The 18812-nt window shown below is 53.7% G+C and overlaps 2 protein-coding genes across 2 annotated transcripts; both read right to left on the bottom strand.

Annotated features, from left to right (window-relative positions):
* Nucleotides 1-578: 578 nt before the first annotated feature.
* On the bottom strand, nucleotides 579-1367 carry LOC142028071 (olfactory receptor 14C36-like). Its single transcript, XM_075022172.1, has one exon. The coding sequence runs from the start codon at nucleotides 1365-1367 to the stop codon at nucleotides 579-581; it is 789 nt and encodes a 262-aa protein (XP_074878273.1).
* A 15404-nt stretch (nucleotides 1368-16771) lies between these two features.
* Nucleotides 16772-17695, bottom strand: LOC142028072 (olfactory receptor 14C36-like). Its single transcript, XM_075022173.1, has one exon. It carries the CDS (start codon nucleotides 17693-17695, stop codon nucleotides 16772-16774), a length of 924 nt encoding a protein of 307 aa, XP_074878274.1.
* Nucleotides 17696-18812: the final 1117 nt, after the last annotated feature.

Here is an 18812-nt window from a genome sequence, read left to right as displayed (position 1 = left end):
AAGGCCTGAGGAGATCCCCTTGTATGATGGAAATGCTGCAAAGGAGGCCAGCTCTGTCACACAAGTGCCCACTGCCTGTCCTTGCCTGCGGCCACAGGCCTGCCACACAGCAGGTCTCTAACCATGCTTGAAGAGCACTCAGGCCTTCCACCAACCAAAGCGTTCAGAAGGAAAGCATGGAAGTGGGAAGAGAGCAGCTCAGGAAAGACCAAGCGCTGGTGCTCGCAGACAGTGCTGCTGTGCCAGGACTCTTCTTTTTCCCCTCTGCAGACACGCACTGCTCCCTGCAGCTGCAGAGCAGGTCTAGGAGGAAGGATCTCAGAAAAACAAGGCAATGCAGGGCCCTTTATTTTGGTTAAAGACACAGAGGTTACGGGTCCTCATTTGCACAGCCTCCAGGTCACAGAAAATCTGCATAGAGTGTGAATTAGAAACCAGAGGAAGAAACAGTTCTTTGTGGAAAGCATTCAGATAAGTAAAAGAAAGCAAAAAGAGCAATCAAAAACCATACTCAAACCCTAAAATCACCATAAAAAACCCACCAGATAACAGGCTGGGCTTGTAATGAGATATGAGTCCTATGCAAAAGACAACATACAGTTCATTTCTTCTGAACAGCATCCAGTGATTAGTTTTCTCAGGGCATCCTTGATCTCATGGTTTCTCATGCCATAGATGAGGGGGTTCAAGGCTGGAGGCACCACTGAGTACAGAACTGCAACCAGCAGGTCCAGGGATGGCGAGGAGATGGAGGGGGGCTTCAGGTAGGAAAACATGCCAGTGCTCATAAACAAGGAGACCACAGCCAGGTGAGGGAGGCAGGTGGAAAAGGCTTTGAGCTGTCCCTGCTCAGAGGGGACCCTCATCACAGCCCTGAAGATCTGCCCATAGGACAGCACAATGAAAATAAAACACCCAAATCCAAAACAGACACCGACTACAATTACCCCAACTTCCCTGAGGTAGGCATCTGAGCAGGCAAGCTTGAGGATCTGGGGGATTTCACAGAAGAACTGGTCCACAGCATTGCCTTGGCAGAGGGGTACTGAAAATGTATTGGCAGTGTGCAGCACGGCATAGAGAAACCCACTGCCCCAGGCAGCTGCTGCCATGTGGACACAAGCTCTGCTGCCCAGGAGGGTCCCGTAGTGCAGGGGTTTGCAGATGGCAACGTAGCGGTCGTAGGCCATGACAGTGAGAAGAAAATACTCTGCTGAGATCAAAAAGGCAAACAGAAAGACCTGTGCAGCACATCCTGGGTAGGAGATGGCCCTGGTGTCCCAGAGGGAGTTGGCCATGGCTTTGGGGACAGTGGTGGAGATGGTGCCCAGGTCAAGGAGGGAGAGGCTGAGGAGGAAGAAGTACATGGGTGTGTGGAGGCGGTGGTCACAGGCTACGGCGGTGATGATGAGGCCGTTGGTGAGGAGGGCAGCCAGGTAGATGGCCAGGAAGAGCCAGAAGTAAAGAGCTGCAGCTCCCGCGTGTCTGCAAATGCCAGGAGGATGAACTGGGTGATGGAGCTGCTGTTGGACATCTGCTGCCTCTGGGTGTGGAGCACTGAACAAAGAGACAAGGACAGAGACAAGTTAGGGCATTAGTCTCTGATCAAAGTCAAAGCCATTTCTCATAATACATGTTCACTGCATTTTTTCCTTCTCAATGAGATCTCTGTTCAGCTCTGTGGATGGAGCTCTGGTTAGAGCTGGCTGCGTGTCTCGTAAGGAGCAGGACCTCTGTGTACTGGCTGCCAAGGAGTCAGCCATGCTCTGTAGCAGTGTTTTTCTGGGAATGGTGTCCATCAGGGGCTCAGTCCTGGTTTTTGAACTGGTCAGATGAAACTACTCCTTATGTAAAAGTGCTTGTCAGCATCTGCACTCCCAGGGCTAAGAAACCACAGAGTTTGAGTGAGAGGTGCGGGGGGTTAGAACTCTCCCCTATCTCACCTAGAGTTTTTCTTGGATTTCAGAAACCCTCATCACTTCTGCTTCACTCGGAGAAAACAAAGTGTGTCCTGTGAGGCAAGAGGATTGCCTGTGGCTTAGTGCAGAGAGAGGGGAGCTGTTCTGTCACTCTGTCTTGTTGCCAGCTATACTGGGCTCTCACCTTTCTGAGATGGAATGTAATCACACCCTTGTGTTAACCTGAAAATACTCCAGGCACTACTGAGAGCAGAGACACCCACTGTCCAACACCAAGTGTCTCCCCCTTTCTCAAGGTCTCTGCACCCCACTTCTTGCCAAGGACACACATGGTTCATTTCACAAACTCAACAGCATATCCTCAGTCATAGTGTCTCTGTGCTTCTCCATGGGGCATTCAGTAACACCAAGATGCTATGGGACATACCTGCATCCTGGAGGGTAGCACACATTTTGGAAGGACACCCCAAGAAAATAGCCAAGTGTCCTGATGATGGTATCTCAGGAAGGGAGAGTCAGCTCATTCCCTAGGGAATGACACAGGCTGCATTGCCCACAGCCCCACAGCTTGGAGGAAAGCTTGGACGCCTGTAGCCTTGTTCCCATGGACACAGCTGCATGGGAGGACCCACAAGATCAGTGTGTGACTCTGCAGCTGAAACTCCCACCCCAGAGAAACAGACAGCAGGAACAAGATAACAGTAACAATAACACAGACTACTGGAGAAACAAGGAAAAATGCAGTGATTGACTGGCTCAGAGAGGCAAAGGCAGAGGCAGCCAAGCACTCAGGAAAGAGTTACCCTTACCCAGCTGTACATGCCACCTCCCAGGCACCAACACAGCCAGGCAGTTGTTCTCAGTCCCTGTGCTCTACTTCAGGAGGCTCCTATCAGACTGACTGATCCCTCAGAGTTACAGCTCAGGAGTCTCAGTGAGCTGTTCAAGAACGACAGCTCCTCTTCCATTTCTCCTGAAAAATCCCCAAGTGTAGGAAACAGAAGACACAAACTCAGGAAAGCTCCTGATGTTTATAGTAATCCCTGCTTTGACCTTGCCCTTGAAAAGTGCCCTCGGAAATGTCCTGCGGATGATCTGGAGCTGTGAGCAGCCCTGATCCACACAGCACCCTCTTGTCAGCAGAAGGACCCTGCCTTGCTGCAAGTTCTTTTTCCACCCACAGCTTCTCCCCACTCTGCTTTTACATTTCTGCAGGGAAGCAGAGTACTTACCCTGACCAGCGGCAGCGTCCCTGCCCCAGCACACAGCCCCCTGGGGTGCAGGGACCCTGCTCAGAAGGACAGCCCTGGGCACCCCTGGCTGCACACCCACCTTCACACTCCGCAGCCATCCCTGGGTGAAGGCAGCTGACATGTCCTGTCCCTCTGAGGGTGCAGCAGGGAAGCTGTGCTCCAAAGCACGTCCTTTTTCTCTACACTGCACAAACTGTGAGAGTCCTCTTGACAGATCCTATAGGCTGTGGGATGTGCCAGCTTTAGGAGGTCATTCCACAAACCACAGCTACATTGCCCTGCAGCAAGACACTTACCCTGTTAAGGGCTGTGACGATTTTCCTCCAAGTCAGCTCTTCTCAGTCCTCCCACCCCAGACTGCCTTTAACCTCTCTCTCTGCCTCACTTCTCTCCCCTCGGTGCCTGCAGGCAGTGCCCTCAGCCCTGCTGCGCTTTGCAGAGGAGCTGCTCCTGGGCAGAGCTGTCTCTCGGCAGTGCTGCCTGCTTGCCATGAGCTCCCTCCAGCCCAGGAGCCCAGCCCAGCTCAGCAGTAGAGGACCAGCCCAAGGCAGCACTTTCTCTGCCCCCTCTGGGCTCCCTCCAGATGTCCCTGGGGCTCCAGGGGAACCTGTTTGGAAACAGGCTGAGGCAATCACTGATGTTCCTTCCCTCAGCTAGGGAGAGCCACTTCTTTCCTGAAATAAAATTGTCCTCTCAGAGACAAAGTTACATTTACATGTGACACTTTTTTCTTTCCAGAAATATAATCCTTCTCTCAGAGTTACTTTTAATGTATCACTTTTTTCATGTTATTTTTTAGACAGGATACTCAGAGAGTGGCAGGCAGGGATCTCCTTTACACCTACAGAGAGAAGGGATCCATGGGTCAGTGGTGGCATTTCATCCTGCATTTTTACTCATGGCATTTGAAGGAGGCTCAGCTGTAGGGTTTAATTATATGGAACTTAGTTATCAGGCCTGAAAGTAGCTCATGGTCACAAGAGTGTTCCAGACGCCTTTAAAAGGCTTTGAACAGACTAAACAAGAAGATAGAAAAAGAAAGATCCCAGTTAGAAAAACACAGGTGCACATTCCATGATAAAGGGAACTTGACACAACCAACCTCAATTCAGGGGCTTATCGCGACCAATTGGACTAAGACAAGTCTTGCATGCTCTAAATAACATAGCCAATTATGTCCTGTGTTTATGCGCGTGTACAGAGTGAGTATAACTAACTTTATCTTACGTTTATACGCGTGGACAGTATCGATGTAACCAATCATCGCTTATGCTTGTGCGTGTGGACACCAAAGGCTTGCATGCAGCAGCCAATCAAAGCTTCTAAAAAACTTAGAGAATTGTATAAAAATGATCGGTTAAGCTCAATAAAGTGGCGACTTTAATCATCATATTGGTGTTCTATCGTCTGGGCCCCGCACGGAATAATCCCTAAACCCTACACTCAGCTCCCTCCCATGCACACCACAAAGCCACAGGAGGTGGGATTCCTCTTGCCTCACTTCAGGTGTGAGCAAAATGGACACCTGCACGTGAGCTCCTTGTCTCAGCTCCCATCTCAAGTAATGGAGAGGAAAGGGAGGAGTCAGGTGTTCAGACACAAATACCTGGTGACATTTGAACTGCCAGAGGTTGTCCAAGATACATGTAGGTAACAGCAAAGTTCATAGAGACAGGGCAACATCTTGGGAATCCTGTATGAGCCTGGTGGGAAATTCCTTTGGCCAAGTGACATGGCAGCTTACGCCCAACTAAAGGCCAAAAGAACCTTTTCCTACTCCTTATCTTCATGGCACTTGATACAGATGTTCATATGAACGATTGCAGTCACATACCATAGCGACAGCTGTGTCTCTCTCTTTTCCATCAGGTGAATTTACTATACCTCCACTGACTGTAATGGCATGTGTCCCATGTTCGTCCCCACACTGCCTAACAGAATTCAGGGCAGGTCCTCTGTTTAATGTCCAAATCCAGGGCCACAGAGCTACATGAGATGCCAATGCTGGCAGGGACCTCACGGGAGCTGCAAAAAAAGAATTCACATTCAGGGTGGGTGTGTCACAGACATCCCAGACGGCATCACAGAGACTGCGATTTGGTGCCTGTTTGCCATACACTAAAGCCATCAGTCAGAGGCATTGGTCATCAGATGCCATCAGAGAGGCACGGTCGGCTCCTTCTCCACCCCAGAGCTGCAGGCATTGCATGAACAGGAAGCATGTCACACAGGGGTTTTTACTCACTGCCTTGATGATCCAGTCAATGAAAAGACCAAGAATTTTCAGAGTGTTCCTGGATACATCTTGTCTTCAAGCATATCATCCTCCAAGCACAGCAATGGCCCATATCAAAACTCGGTGGAAGCTCAAAAAGGATTTCAAGGGCACCAGGAAGAACTTTTGATACTTCAGGAACTGTTACAGAAGAAAAAGAGATAAGGTAGGACCACTGCTGAAATGAGGAAGAGTAGCTCTAGATAGATCTGAGGTACTCTACGTCACAGCCTTGTTTAATACCAGCAAGGTCTCAAAGGCCTTTGAGCTGTGAGGGAGGACTCTGGAGGAGAACAACCAGCAGTGGATGGGGATCAAGCGTGGGGTTACTCAAGCAAACTACACCCTTACCAGTCCCTGGCAACCATAGGGGCTGCATTCAAGAGTGCTGAGAGAGTGTTTTTTTCTCGAGGAGGTGTTGGTCTGTTATGACCCCAGTAAGAAAGGAACTCGGACACTGTGGGCTACATTTTAAAATCATGTTCATCATTGTTAACACTGTAAGGAGAGAATCATGCAGATCATCTTAGGCTCCTTTAGATGGTGGGAACCCCAGGTGGTGTCGCATTGAATGGTCCTTCTACCTGAATGCAGAAAACCATGCATACACCTTCCATAGAAGACAGTCTCCTGTTTTGGTCATTGAAGCTACTGTAGGATTTTTTTACAGGGAAGCACTCCACTTGTCGCCTCAACAGTCAAACAGAAATGACGTTTTCATGAGAATGTTTTGCTGCACTGTTAGATACAGGCAAGGCCACGCAGGAGGCATGATGTCCAGTACGGAGTGGGACCTGCCTGCAGGCTCTTGCGTGATAATATGCTGTTGAGGTTGTCCTGTGGCCAAGGGATCTATGCACCATAACACAGGTTTGATGGCCGTGCTGTACGCGCAGCAGGGTGCAGCGCAGCGCAGCTCTAAGAACACAATGTTCAATATTCTTCTGGTCTGGACCAGCATTCAGGTTTCCCTATGAGAAGTCTGTGGTCCACTACGCTGCCACAGCTGAGATGCCGTGGCCCAAATGTGCACTGCCAGGAGGAGCTGGAGACCCATGGCTTGTCACAGAACTGTGATGGCTTTGGATTAAATGAGACACGGTGGGACAGCTTGCTGAGCTGTGGTGCTGCAATGGAGGGATACAGGCTCTGCCCAGGGAGCAGCAGGGAGGACAAGGTCTATGTCCCCTGTATGAAGGGGAAGCTTGGATTTGTGGTGGTCCTCTATGTGACAGACAACAGGTTGGACTAGCTTTTGTCATTTAGGATCAGAGCAGGAGTCAGCAAGAGTGACCTTGTTTTGGAAGTTGCAAACTGCTTGCTCAGGAAGAGAAAACAGACAAGGTCTTTTGTCAGCAACCCCAGGAAGTCTCCAGGTACACGAGCAGGTTCCTGTGGTGAACAACTTCAAGTGCCCTGGCATTCCCTGTCAAGGCAAAGCAGCAGGGTGCCAACAGCCTGAAGTTGGCTATTGGGACAACTTCTTCAGGCAGCTGCCAGGTGGGCCCCCAAGGGTGATTCTCACCTAGACCTGACCCTGGCCAACAAGGAACAGCTGCTTAGGGATGTGATGATATTCAGTGTCAGTCTTGGCTGTCATGGCCATGAATTAGTGGGGGATCAGACACCAAAGAGCAGTGAGTTAGACCAGCAGGAGAGCACAGACCTGGGACTCCAGAGGAGAAAACTTGGACACACGCAGGAGACTCAGACAAGTGGTGCCATGGGAAGCAGCTCTGAAGGGTGAAGAACCATGGGAAGTCTTATAGGCCATACAGTACAGACTCCTTAAAGCACAAGAATGATCTCCCAAAATACCCTTGAAGAGAAGCAACCATCTCCGGAGGCTGCTTGTGTGAACTGACTGAGCTCCAGGGCAAAAGGGCAGCAGGCAGGAGGTGGAAGCAGGGAAAACTGCTGACAGAATGTAGAAACTTTGTCCCAGGATGTAGAGGTGATGCCAAAGCCAAAGGTCCCATTGTCTTGAGAGATGCAGGGCAGGATAGAGGCACCAAGATGAGCTGATGCTACTTCATTAACAGTAAAAGAATAGACAGGGATCATGTGGGCCTGCTGCTGAACTTCTTAAGTGTAGGAGCAGGTAAGGCTGAGGAACTGAATGACTTCTTTGGCTGTGACTTCTGCCAGGCCTTTGTGACTGGTGGCAGGACCCTGGAGGAAAACATCCAGCAGTGAGTGGGGATCAAGTCAGAGGTTACTTGAGCAACATCAGCCTTGAGCAGGTCCTGTGAGCAGAGGGGAATCCTCCTAGGCTGGGGAGGGAGGAAGCCAATTTTGCAGCAAGGCTCACTCTGCATCACTTTTGACAGATCCTGGAGATCAGGACAAGTCCCTGATGGCTTCCAAAAAAGTTGACAGCTCTCTTCCTACACGATCTACCCCACCTGCGCGTTTGGAGAGGCCTGGTCTAACCCATCCGCGTGGGTAGGGAGGCCAGGTCTACCCTGTTCACGCTGTTAGGGAGGCCGGTTTTACCCCATAGGCGCCGGTTGGGAGGCCTGGTGTACCCTGCCTGCGCAGTTATGGATGCCAGGTCTACCTGGCCCACGCAGATAGGGACGCCAGTACTACCGCACCAGCGCCAGTTGGGAAGGTAGCCGTACCCTGCCCGCACGGGATAGGGAGGCAAGTTCTACCCCACCAGCGCCAGTCAGGAAGCCAGGCTACCCCGTCCTTGCCGGTAGTGAGACGTGGTCTACCCCGCCGCTCAGGTATGGAAGCCAGGACTACCCTGCCCTTGCTGGAAGGGAGTCATGGTCTACCTTGCCTGTTCAGCTAGTGAGTCCAGGTCTGCCTTGCTGGACCCGGCAGAGAGGCCAGGTCTACCCCACCTGCTCGTCTAGGGAGGCCAGGTCTAGCCACTGGTGCCGGTAGGGAGACCAGGTCTACCCTGCCCTTGCCAGTAGGGAGGCCATGTCTACCCTGCCCGCACGGTTAGGAAGGCCTGGTCTACCCCACCAGCGCCGTTCGGGAGGCCAGGTCTACCCGACTGGTGCTGGTAGGGAGGCCAAATCTACCCCGCCTGCTCAGGTAGGGAGACCAGTTCTACCCCTCCGGTGCCAGTTGGCAGGCCAGGTCTAACCCCTCGGCGCCAGATGGGAGGCTAGATCTACATCGTTAGTGCAGTTAGGGAGGCCAAATTTACCCCACCCGCTTGGGTAGGGAGACCAGGTCTACCTCGACTCACGGTTAGAAAGGCAAGGTCTACCTTGCCCGCTCGGCTAGGGAGGCCAGGTGTACCCTGCTGGCGCTGGCAGCGAGGCCAGGTCTTCCCCACCCGCTCAGCTAGGTAGGCCAGGTCTAGCCACTGGCACTGGCAAGGAGGCCAGGTCTACCCTGCCCTTGCTTGTAGAGAGGTCTGGTCTACCCCGCATGCACAGTTAGGAAGGCCTGGTCTACCCCACCGGCGCCATTCGGGAGGCCAGGTCTACCCCACTGGCACCCAATGGGAGGCCAGATCTACGCCGTCAGCGCAGTTAGGGAGGCCAAATTTACCCCGTCCACTCAGGTAGGGAGACCAGGTGTACCCCGACTCGCGGTTAGGGAGGCAAGGTCTACCGCGCCCGCTTGGTTAGGGAGTCTTGGTCTACCATGCCCGCTCGGCTAGGAAGGCCAGGTGTACCCCGCACTTGCCGGTTGGGAGGCCTGTTCTGCCCCGCCCACTCGGCTATGGAGGCCAGGTCTCCCCCGCCAGCACTGGCAGGGAGGCCAGGTCTACCCCACCCTCATGGTTTGGGAGGCCTGGTCTATCCAACCGGTGCCGTTCAGGAGGCCGGGTCTAGACGTGGCTTCACTAACAGCACCGGTGAGGAAAACCAGGCCTCCCAAACTGCACAGTAGGGGTAGACCTGGCCTCCCTACTCACCCGGATTTGGTACAACAGGCCTCCCTACAGGCGCCGGTGGGGTAGAACTGGCTTCACTGCTGTACCGGTGGGATAGACCTGGCCTCCCTACAGGCAAGGACGGGGTAGACCTGTCCTCCCTAGCCAAGTGGGCAAGGTAGACCAGGCCTCCCTTCCAGGAAGGACGGGGTAGTGCTGGCTTCCATAACCGAGTGGCGGGGTAGACTACCTCTCACTACCGGCAAGGACAGGTTAGCCTGGCTTCCTGACCCGCGCCTGTGGGGTAGACCTGGCCTCCCTATACCGTGCGAGTGGGGTACGCTTGGCCTTCCAACTGCGCCGGTGCGGTAGAACTGGCGTCCCTATCCGTGCGGGCCAGGTAGACCTGGCCTCCATAACCACTCAGGCGGGGTACACCAGGCCTCCCGACCGGCGCCTATGGAGTAGAACTGGCCTCCCTAACAGTGCGAATGGGGTAGACCTGGCCTCCCTACCCGCGCAGGAAGTGTAGACCAGGCCTCCCCACTGGCTGAGTGGGGTAGACCTGGCCTCCCTACCTGCGTGTGTGGGGTAGACCAGGCCTCCCGAACCGTGCGTGCGGGGTAGACCTGGCCTCCGTATCACCGTCGGTGTGCTAGACCTGGCCTTGCTGCTTCGCTGGTGTGGTAGACCTGGCCTCCCTAGTAGCCAGGACGGGGTAGACCTGGCCTCCCTAGCTAGCGGGAAGGGTGGAACAGATCTCCCTACCGGCAAGGGTGGGGTAGACCTGTTCTCCCTGCCAGCACCAGTGGTGAGACCTGGCCTCACTAGCCGAGCAAGCGGAATACACCTGGCCTCCCTAACCGCGCAGGCGGGTAGACCTGGCCTCCCTACTGGCGCCGCTGGGGTAGACCTGGCATCCCTAAACACGCGGGCAAGGTAGACCTGGCCTCCCTAGCTGAGAGGGTGGGGTAGACCAGGCCTCCCTACTGGCAAGGGCAGGGTAGACTTGGACTCTCGACCGGCACCGGATGGGTAGACGTGGCCTCTCTAACCACGTGGGCGGGGTAGACTTGGCTTCCGTAACAGCACGGGCAGGGTAGACCAGTCCTCATTAACCGTGTGGGCAGGGTAGACCTGGCCTCCCTACCGGCGCCGTTGGGGCAGACCAGGCCTCCCGAACTACATGGTCAGAGTAGACCTGGGCTCCCTAACCGTGCAGGCAAGGTAGATCTGGCCTTCGTAACAGAACTGGCAGGGTAGACCAGTTCTTCCTAAATGCGCGGACGGGGTAGACCTGGACTTCCAACCAGCGCTGGTGCGCTACAATTGGCCTCCCTAACCACATGGGCAGGGTAGACCTGGCCTCCCTACCAGCACCGTTGGGGCAGTCCAGGCCTCCTGCACTACGCGGTAGGAGTAGACCTGGGCTCCCTACCCATGGGGGTGGGGTAGACCAGGCCTCGCTAACTGCGTGGGTGGGGTGGACCTTGTCTCTCTACCTGAGTGGGTGGTGTGGATTTGGCCTCCCTACTGGCACTGGTGGGGTAGACCTGGCCTCCCTACTGGCAAGGATGGGGTAGACCTGGCCTCTGTGCCGGTGCTGGTGGTTTGACCTGGCCTTCCTAACCGTTCAGGCGCGTAGACATGGCCTCCAAACTGGCGCTGGTGTGGTAGACCTGGCCTCCCTAGCCGCACACACAGGGTAGACCAGGCCTTCCTACCAGCGTGAGCGGGGTAGACCGTGCCTTCCTACCTGTGCAGGTAGGTTAGACGAGGCCTCCCAAACCACATGGCTGGGTAGAACTGGCCTCCCTACTGGCACCAGTGGGGTAGACCTGGCTTCACAGCTGTGCTGGTGGGACAGAACTGGCCTCCCTACCGGCAAGGACAGGGTAAAACTAGCCTCCCTAGCCAAGCGGGCGGGGTAGACCAGGTCTCCCTACTGGCAAGGACGGGGTAGACTTGGCCTCCCTGCTGGCGCAAGTGGCTTGATGAAGCCTCCCTAGACAAGCGGGCGGGTCTCACGGTCCACTCGGTGGACTCGTGATGGTTCCTTTGCTACGATCTCGAAAGTGCAAAATTAAGGTGACCAACACCAAAGGGGATAGCAGTAATCACGCAATAAAACTCTACTGTATTGCCTGTGAAGACGCACGCGATAGTTAAAGATGGGTGAAAGAAAGGAGAAAAATAAAGTTTAGAGAGAGGAGAAAGAGAGGTTATAGCTACCACCGCTGATCTCACGACGTCGTAATGGTCCCGGGTCCAGCTGATGCTGCGTCGTCGATCGTCGTGGTCCTTGGTGGGGAAGCTTCCAACTTCCGTTGTTCAGAAGTCATCTTTTATGCTTAGTAACACACCTTGCTCCACCTCTGCCTCAGGACTCTCCACCCTTCTCAGAATACAATTATCATCTCTCCACCCTTCTCAAGCGAGGCTATCACGCAGGCGCAGGGTCAGTGTCCGAGGCGTGGTTAGTCTTGGAGGTGGGTAGCCTTCGACCAGGAGGTGTGTTTTGGTATTATAATGAAGAAAAGTTCATCTAAAGTTCATGATTTCTTTGTCGGTGTTATGCCAACAGTGGCAATTCATCCTTTTTGACAGTAGCTATGCAGTTATCTCTATCGGTTCCAGCCAGGTACCTTCCAGGAACCTTGTACCGCACATTCCGTCCTTGGGACCAGCCACTGCGCTCCAAACAGGCCATTGTCAGGTAGCGCACTGTTCATGTTCCTGATGACAATGTTGAGACAATGCTGATTTTCTGACCGACCCTTACAGATTTATGGAGCGCCTAGAAACTACCAGCATCTCCCCAGATCTATGGAGTTCCCTGAAACTGCCAGCATCTCCGCAGATCTATGGGGCTCCAGGAAACTGCCAGCATGTCCCCAGCTCTATGGAGCTCCTCAAAACCGCTGATATCTCCCAGGATCTGTGGGGCATCCTGAATACGATAGTGACTCCCAGGGCCTGTGGGGTGCCGCGAAACCGCCAGTGTCTCATACGATCTCTGGGGCGCCCCAAATCCGATGGCATTTCCCCAGATCTATGGGGCTCCTTGATACTGACATCATCTACCCAGATCTATGGGGCACCTAGAAACCACCATCATCTCTCCAGATCTAAGGGGCTCCCTGAAACTGCCAGCATGTCCCCAGATCTATGGGGCTCCCTGAAACTACCAGCATCTCCCCAGATCTATGGGGCTCCTCGATACCACCATCATCTCCCCAGATCTATGGGGCTCCAGGAAACTGCCAGCATGTCCCCAGATCTATGGGGCTCCCTGAAACAGCCAGCATCTCCCCAGATCTATGGGGCTCCATCAAATTACCAGCGTCTCCCCAGATTTACGGTGCGCCTCGAAACTGCCAGCATCTCCCCAGATCTATGGGGCTCCTCGAAAGCAGCATCATCTCCCCAGATCTATGGGGCTTCTCAAAACGGCCGATGTCTCCCAGGATCTATGGGGCACCCTGAGTACGATAGTGACTCCCCAGATCTATGGGATGCCTCGAAACCGCCGATGTCTCCCAGGATCTATGGGGCACCCTGAATATGATGGTGACTCCCTGAACCTAGTGGGGTGCCCCGAAAACGCCGGTGTCTCATAGGATCTATGGGGCACCGAAAATCTGACGGCATTTCCCCAGATCTATGGGGCTCCCTGAAACTGCCATGATCTCCCCAGATCTATGGAGTTTCCTGAAACTGCCATCATCTCCCCAGATCTATGGGATGCCTCGAAACCGCTGATGTCTCCCAGGATCTATGGGGCACCCTGAATATGATAGCGACTCCCAGGGCCTATGGGGTACCCCGAAACCACCAGTGTCTTGTAGGATCTATGGGGCGCCCCAAATCCAACGGCATTTCCCCAGATCTATTGGGCTCCATGAAACTGCCATCAACTCCCCAGATCTATGGGGTGCCTCAAAACTAAGAGCGTCTCCCCAGATCTATGGGGCTCCCTGAAACTGCGAGCATGTCCCCACATCTATGGGGCTCCTCAAAACCGCCGATGTCTCCAACGATCTATGGGGAACCCTGAGAACGATAGTGACTCCCAGGGCCTATGGGGTGTCTCGAAAATGCCAGTATCTCGTAGCATCTATGGGGTGCACCAAATTCAATGGCATTTCTCCAGATCTATGGGGCTCCCTGAAACTGCCATCATCTCCCCAGATCTACGGGGTTCCCTGAAACTACCAGCATCTCCCCAGATCTATGGAGTTCCCTCAAACTGCCAGTGTCTCTCCAGACCTATGCAGCTCCCTGAAACTGCCAGCATCTCCCCAGATCTATGGGATGCCTTGAAACTGCCAGCATCTCCCCAGATCTATGGGGCTCCTCAAAACCGCGGATGTCTCCCAGGATCTGTGGGGCATCCTGAATACGATAGTGACTCCCAGGGCCTGCGGGCTGCCCCGAAACCGCCAGTGTCTCGTAGGATCTCTGGGGCGGCACAAATGTGACGGCATTTCCCCAGATCTTTGGGGCTCCTTGATACTGCCATCATCTTCCCAGATCTATGGGGCTCCTCGAAACCACCATCATCTCCCCAGGTCTATGGGGCTCCCTGAAACCGCTATCTTCTCCCCAGATCTATGGGGCTCTCCAAAACCGCCATCATCTCCCCAGATATAAGGGGCTCCAGGAAACTGCCAGCATCTCCCCACATCTATGGGGCTCCTCAAAACCACCGATGTCTCCCAGAATCTATGGGGCACCCTGAATACCATAGTGACTCCCAGGACCTATGGGGCTCCTCAAAACCGCCGATGTCTCCCAGGATCTATGGGGCGCCCCAAATCCGACGGCATTTCCCCAGGTCTACGGGGCTCCTTGAAACTGCCAGTGTCTCCCCAGATCTATGGGGCGCCTTGAAACTACCAGCATCTCCCCAGATTTTCAGGGCGTCTCGAAACTACCAGCATCTCCCCAGATCTATGGGGCTCCTCGAAACCACCATCATCTCCCCAGATCTATGGGGCTCCTCAAAACCGCCGATGTCTCCCAGGATCTATGGGGCACCCTGAATACGATAGCGACTCCCAGGACCTACGGGGTGCCCTGAAACTGCTGGTGTCTCGTAGGATCTATGGGGCACCCCAAATCCGATGGCATTTCCCCAGCTCTATGGGGCTCCCTGAAACTGCCAACGTCTCCCCAGATCTATGGAGTTTCCTGAAACTGCCATCATCTCCCCAGATCTATGGGATGCCTCGAAACCTCCGATGTCTCCCAGTTTCTATGGGGCACCCAGAATATGATGGTGAATCTCTGGACATACTGGGGTGCCCCGAAACCGCCACTGTCTCGTAGGATCTATGGGGTGCCCCAAATCTGATGGCATTTCCCCAGATCTATGGGGTGCCTTGAATCTACCAGCATCTCCCCAGATTTACAGGGCACCTCAAAACTACCAGCATCTCCCCAGATCTATGGGGCTCCCTGAAACTGCCAGCATCTCCCTAGATCTATGGGGCTCCTCGAAACCTCCATCATCTCCCCAGATCTGTGGGGGTCCTCAAAATGGCCAATGTCTTTCAGGGTCTATGGGGCACCCTGAATAATATAGTGACTCCCAGGACCTATGGGGTGCCCCAGAACCACCGGTGTCTCGTAGGATTTATGGGGCGCCCCAAATCCGACGGCATTTCCCCAGCTCTATGGGGCTGCCTGAAATTGCCAGCATCTCCCCAGATCTGTGGGGCTTCCTGAAACCGCCATCATCTCCCAGATCTATGGAGTTTCCTGAAACTGCCAGCATGGTGAATCCCTGGACCTAGTGGGGTGCCCCGAAACCGCCAGTGTCTCGTAGGATCTATGGGGCACAGGGTCAGTGTCCGAGGCGTGGTTAGTCTTGGAGGTGGGTAGCCTTCGACCAGGAGGTGTGTTTTGGTATTATAATGAAGCAAAGTTCATCTAAAGTTCATGATTTCTTCGTCGGTGTTATGCCAACAGTGGCAATTCATCCTTTTTGACAGTAGCTATGCAGTTATCTCTATCGGTTCCAGCCAGGTACCTTCCAGGAACCTTGTACAACAATCCGTCCTTGGGACTGGCCGCTGCGCTCCAAACAGGCCATTGTCAGGTAATGTACTGTTCATGATCCTGATGACAATGTTGAGACAATGCTGATTTTCTGACCGACTCTTACAATGGGGCAGAGGGATGTGTATGCCTGGGCTTTGCAGCTTCCCCAGCACCGACCCATGCCCTACCCCATCCTTGTCCCAGGTGGGGCTTTGCAGACAGCTCTGCCCCAGGGTCTGCCAGGGTCTGGGGAGGGAGAGAAGCTGGGCAGGGCTGTCTGTTCCCTGAAACCAGCCTTCGGACCACCAGGAAGATAGAATTGGCCTCAGCAAAACTCACCTGTCAAGTTGTGGTGACCAGCAAGTGCTGGAAATGGCAAATGAGAGATGCTGGGGGTGAAGAAGACCCTGAGCCACCTTCCCTGTCTGTCCACACCACCAAGGGCACAGACCAGACTCCTCTCCCAAACACCTGCATGTCTTCCATGCTTTCAGCAAGCCCTGGCTCTGAATGACAGAACCCCGCTGTGAGTCTTCCCTGCACGGTCATACACTACAAGCTCTACACTGATGATTTTCTCCCCTGAGCACTACCCAAACCAGCACAGGTCCCCCTAAACTCTTCCCACTGCCCTTGACCTCTGTTCACCTCCCCTGCCCTCTCCCCACCACAGCCCAATCTGGCATGGCCCCACAGCAGAGCCAACCACAGGGTGCAGCAGAGCTCTGGGCAATCACCCCACAGCCCCAGACCCTCTGAAGCGCACAACAGCACCTCTAGGTTGGAGAGGGGTGAGCCCCAGGAAGTGGGGAGCATCTGTGGCACAAGGCCTGAGGAGATCCCCTTGTATGATGGAAATGCTGCAATGGAGGCCAGCTCTGTCACACAAGTGCCCACTGCCTGTCCTGGACTGCAGCCACAGGCCTGCCACACAGCAGGACTGTAACCATGCTTGAAGAGCACTCAGGCCTTCCACCAACCCAAGGGTTCAGAAGGAAAGCATGGAAGTGGGAAGAGAGCAGCTCGGGAAAGAACAAGCTCTGCTGATCCCTGGCTGCTGTGCAAGGACTCTTTTCTTCTTCCCCTCTGCACACAGGCACTGCTCCCTGCAACTGCAGAGAAGGTCTTGGAGGAAGGATCTCAACAAACCAAATCACTGCAGGGCCCTTTATTTGGTTAAACACACAGAGGTTATGGGTCCTCATTTGCACAGCCTCCAGGTCACACAAAAGCTGGATAGAGTGTAAATTACAAACCACAGGAAGAAAGACTTTTCTTTGTGGAAAGCATTCAGATAAGTAAAACAAAGCAAGAATGAACCAAAAACACCCGGCACTCAGAACCCCAAATCAACTTAGGAAAACCACGAGAAGACAAGCTATACTAAGATATATTATGAATCCTATGCAAAGAAGAACAGGCAGTTTATTCCTTTTCAAAACCATCCATTGGTTAGTTTTCTCAGGGCATCCTTGATCTCATGGTTTCTCATGCTGTAGATGAGGGGGTTCAAGGCTGGAGGCACCACTGAGTATAGCAATGCCACTGCCAGGTCCAGGGATGGGGAGGACAGCGAGGGGGGCTTCAGGTAGGCAATCATGGCAGTACTTATAAACAGGGACACCACAGCCAGGTGAGGGAGGCAGGTGGAAAAGGCTTTGTGCTGTCCCTGCTCGGAGGGGACCCTCAGCACAGCCCTGAAGATCTGCCCGTAGGACAGCACAATGAAAACAAAACACCCAACAGCTAAACAGACAGCAACTACAAGTACCCCAGCTTCCCTGAGGTAAGCATCTGAGCAGGAGAGCTTGAGGATCTGGGGGATTTCACAGAAGAACTGGTCCACAGCATTGCCTCGGCAGAGGGGTAGTGAAAATGTATTGGCAGTGTGCAGCACGGCATAGAGAAACCCACTGCCCCAGGCAGCTGCTGCCATGTGGACACAAGCTCTGCTGCCCAGGAGGGTCCCGTAGTGCAGGGGTTTGCAGATGGCAATGTAGCGGTCGTAGGCCATGACAGTCAGAAGAAAATACTCTGCTGACATCAAAAAGGCAAACAGAAAGAGTTGGGCAGCACATCCTGGGTAGGAGATGGCCCTGGTGTCCCAGAGGGAGTTGGCCATGGCTTTGGGGACAGTGGTGGAGATGGTGCCCAGGTCAAGGAGGGAGAGGTTGAGGAGGAAGAAGTACATGGGTGTGTGGAGGCGGTGGTCACAGGCTACAGCGGTGATGATGAGGCCATTGGCCAGGAGGGCAGCCAGGTAGATGCCCAGGAAGAGCCAGAAGTGCAAGAGCTGCAGCTCCCGTGTGTCTGCAAATGCCAGGAGGAGGAACACGGTGATGGAGCTGCTGTTGGACATCTGCTGCCTCTGGGTGTGGAGCACTGAACAGGGAGGCAAGGGCAGCAACAAGTTAGGGCATTGGTCTTTAACAGAATAAAAGCCATTTCTCATACTACATGTTCACTGCATTTTTTCCATTTCAGTGAGACCTCTGTTCAGCTCTGTGCATGGAGCTCTGGTTGTTGCTGGCTGCATATCTCGTGAGGATCAGGACCTCTGTGTACTGGCTGCCAAGGAGTCAGCCATGCTCTGTAGCAGTGTGTTGCTGGAAATGGTGTCCATCAGGGGGGTCAGTCCTGGTGTTTGAATTGGTCAGATGAAACTGCTCCTAATGTAAAAGTGCTTGTCAGCATCTGTACTCCCAGGGCTAAGAAACCACAATCAAAACAGTTTTTGATAGAGAGGTAGGAGTTAGAGCTCTCCACTATCTCACCTGGAGATTTTCTTTGATTTCATAAACCCTCATCGTTTCTGCTTCACTCGGAGAAAACAAAGTGTGTCCTGTGAGGCATGAGGATTGTCTGTGGCTTAGTGCAGAGGGAGGGGACCTGGTCTGTCACTCTTTCTTGTTGCCAGCTACCCTAGGCTCTCACCTTTCTGAGATGGAGTGTATTCACAGCCTCGTGTTAACCTGAAAAGACTTCAGGCAGTAATGAGAGCAGAGACATCCACTGCCCAGCACAAAGTGACTCCCCCTTTCTCAAGGTCTCTGCACCCCACTTCTTGCCAAGTTCACACATGGTTCATTTCACAAACCCAGCAGCATTTCCTCAGTCATAGTGTCTCTGTGCTTCTCCATGTGGCATTCAGGAACAGCAAGATGCTGTGGGACAGACCTGCATCCTGGAGGGCAGCTCACAGCTTGGAAGGACAGCCCAAGAAAATAGCCAAGTGTCCTGATGATGGTATCTCAGGAAGGGAGAGTCAGCTCATTTCCTAGGGAATGACACAGGCTGCATTGCCCACAGCCCCACAGCTTGGAGGAGAGCTTGGACACCTGTAACCTTGTTCCCATGGACACAGCTGCATGGGAGGACCCACAAGATCAGTGTGTGACTCTGCAGCTGAAACTCCCACCACCACTGAGCCTGACAGCAGGAACGAAATAACAGTAGCAATAACACAGACTAGAGGA

Source organism: Buteo buteo, unplaced genomic scaffold (genome assembly GCF_964188355.1).
Source record: "Buteo buteo unplaced genomic scaffold, bButBut1.hap1.1 HAP1_SCAFFOLD_137, whole genome shotgun sequence".
Taxonomy (NCBI): Eukaryota; Metazoa; Chordata; class Aves; order Accipitriformes; family Accipitridae; genus Buteo; species Buteo buteo.
Note: the sequence above shows the minus strand (reverse complement) of the source record. Positions and strands in the feature narration are given on the sequence as shown.

Bases quoted from the DNA above. Each gene is read 5' to 3' on its own strand.
- LOC142028071 (XM_075022172.1), bottom strand. From the start codon at position 1,367: ATGTACTTCTTCCTCCTCAGCCTCTCCCTCCTTGACCTGGGCACCATC.
- LOC142028072 (XM_075022173.1), bottom strand. From the start codon at position 17,695: ATGTCCAACAGCAGCTCCATCACCGTGTTCCTCCTCCTGGCATTTGCA.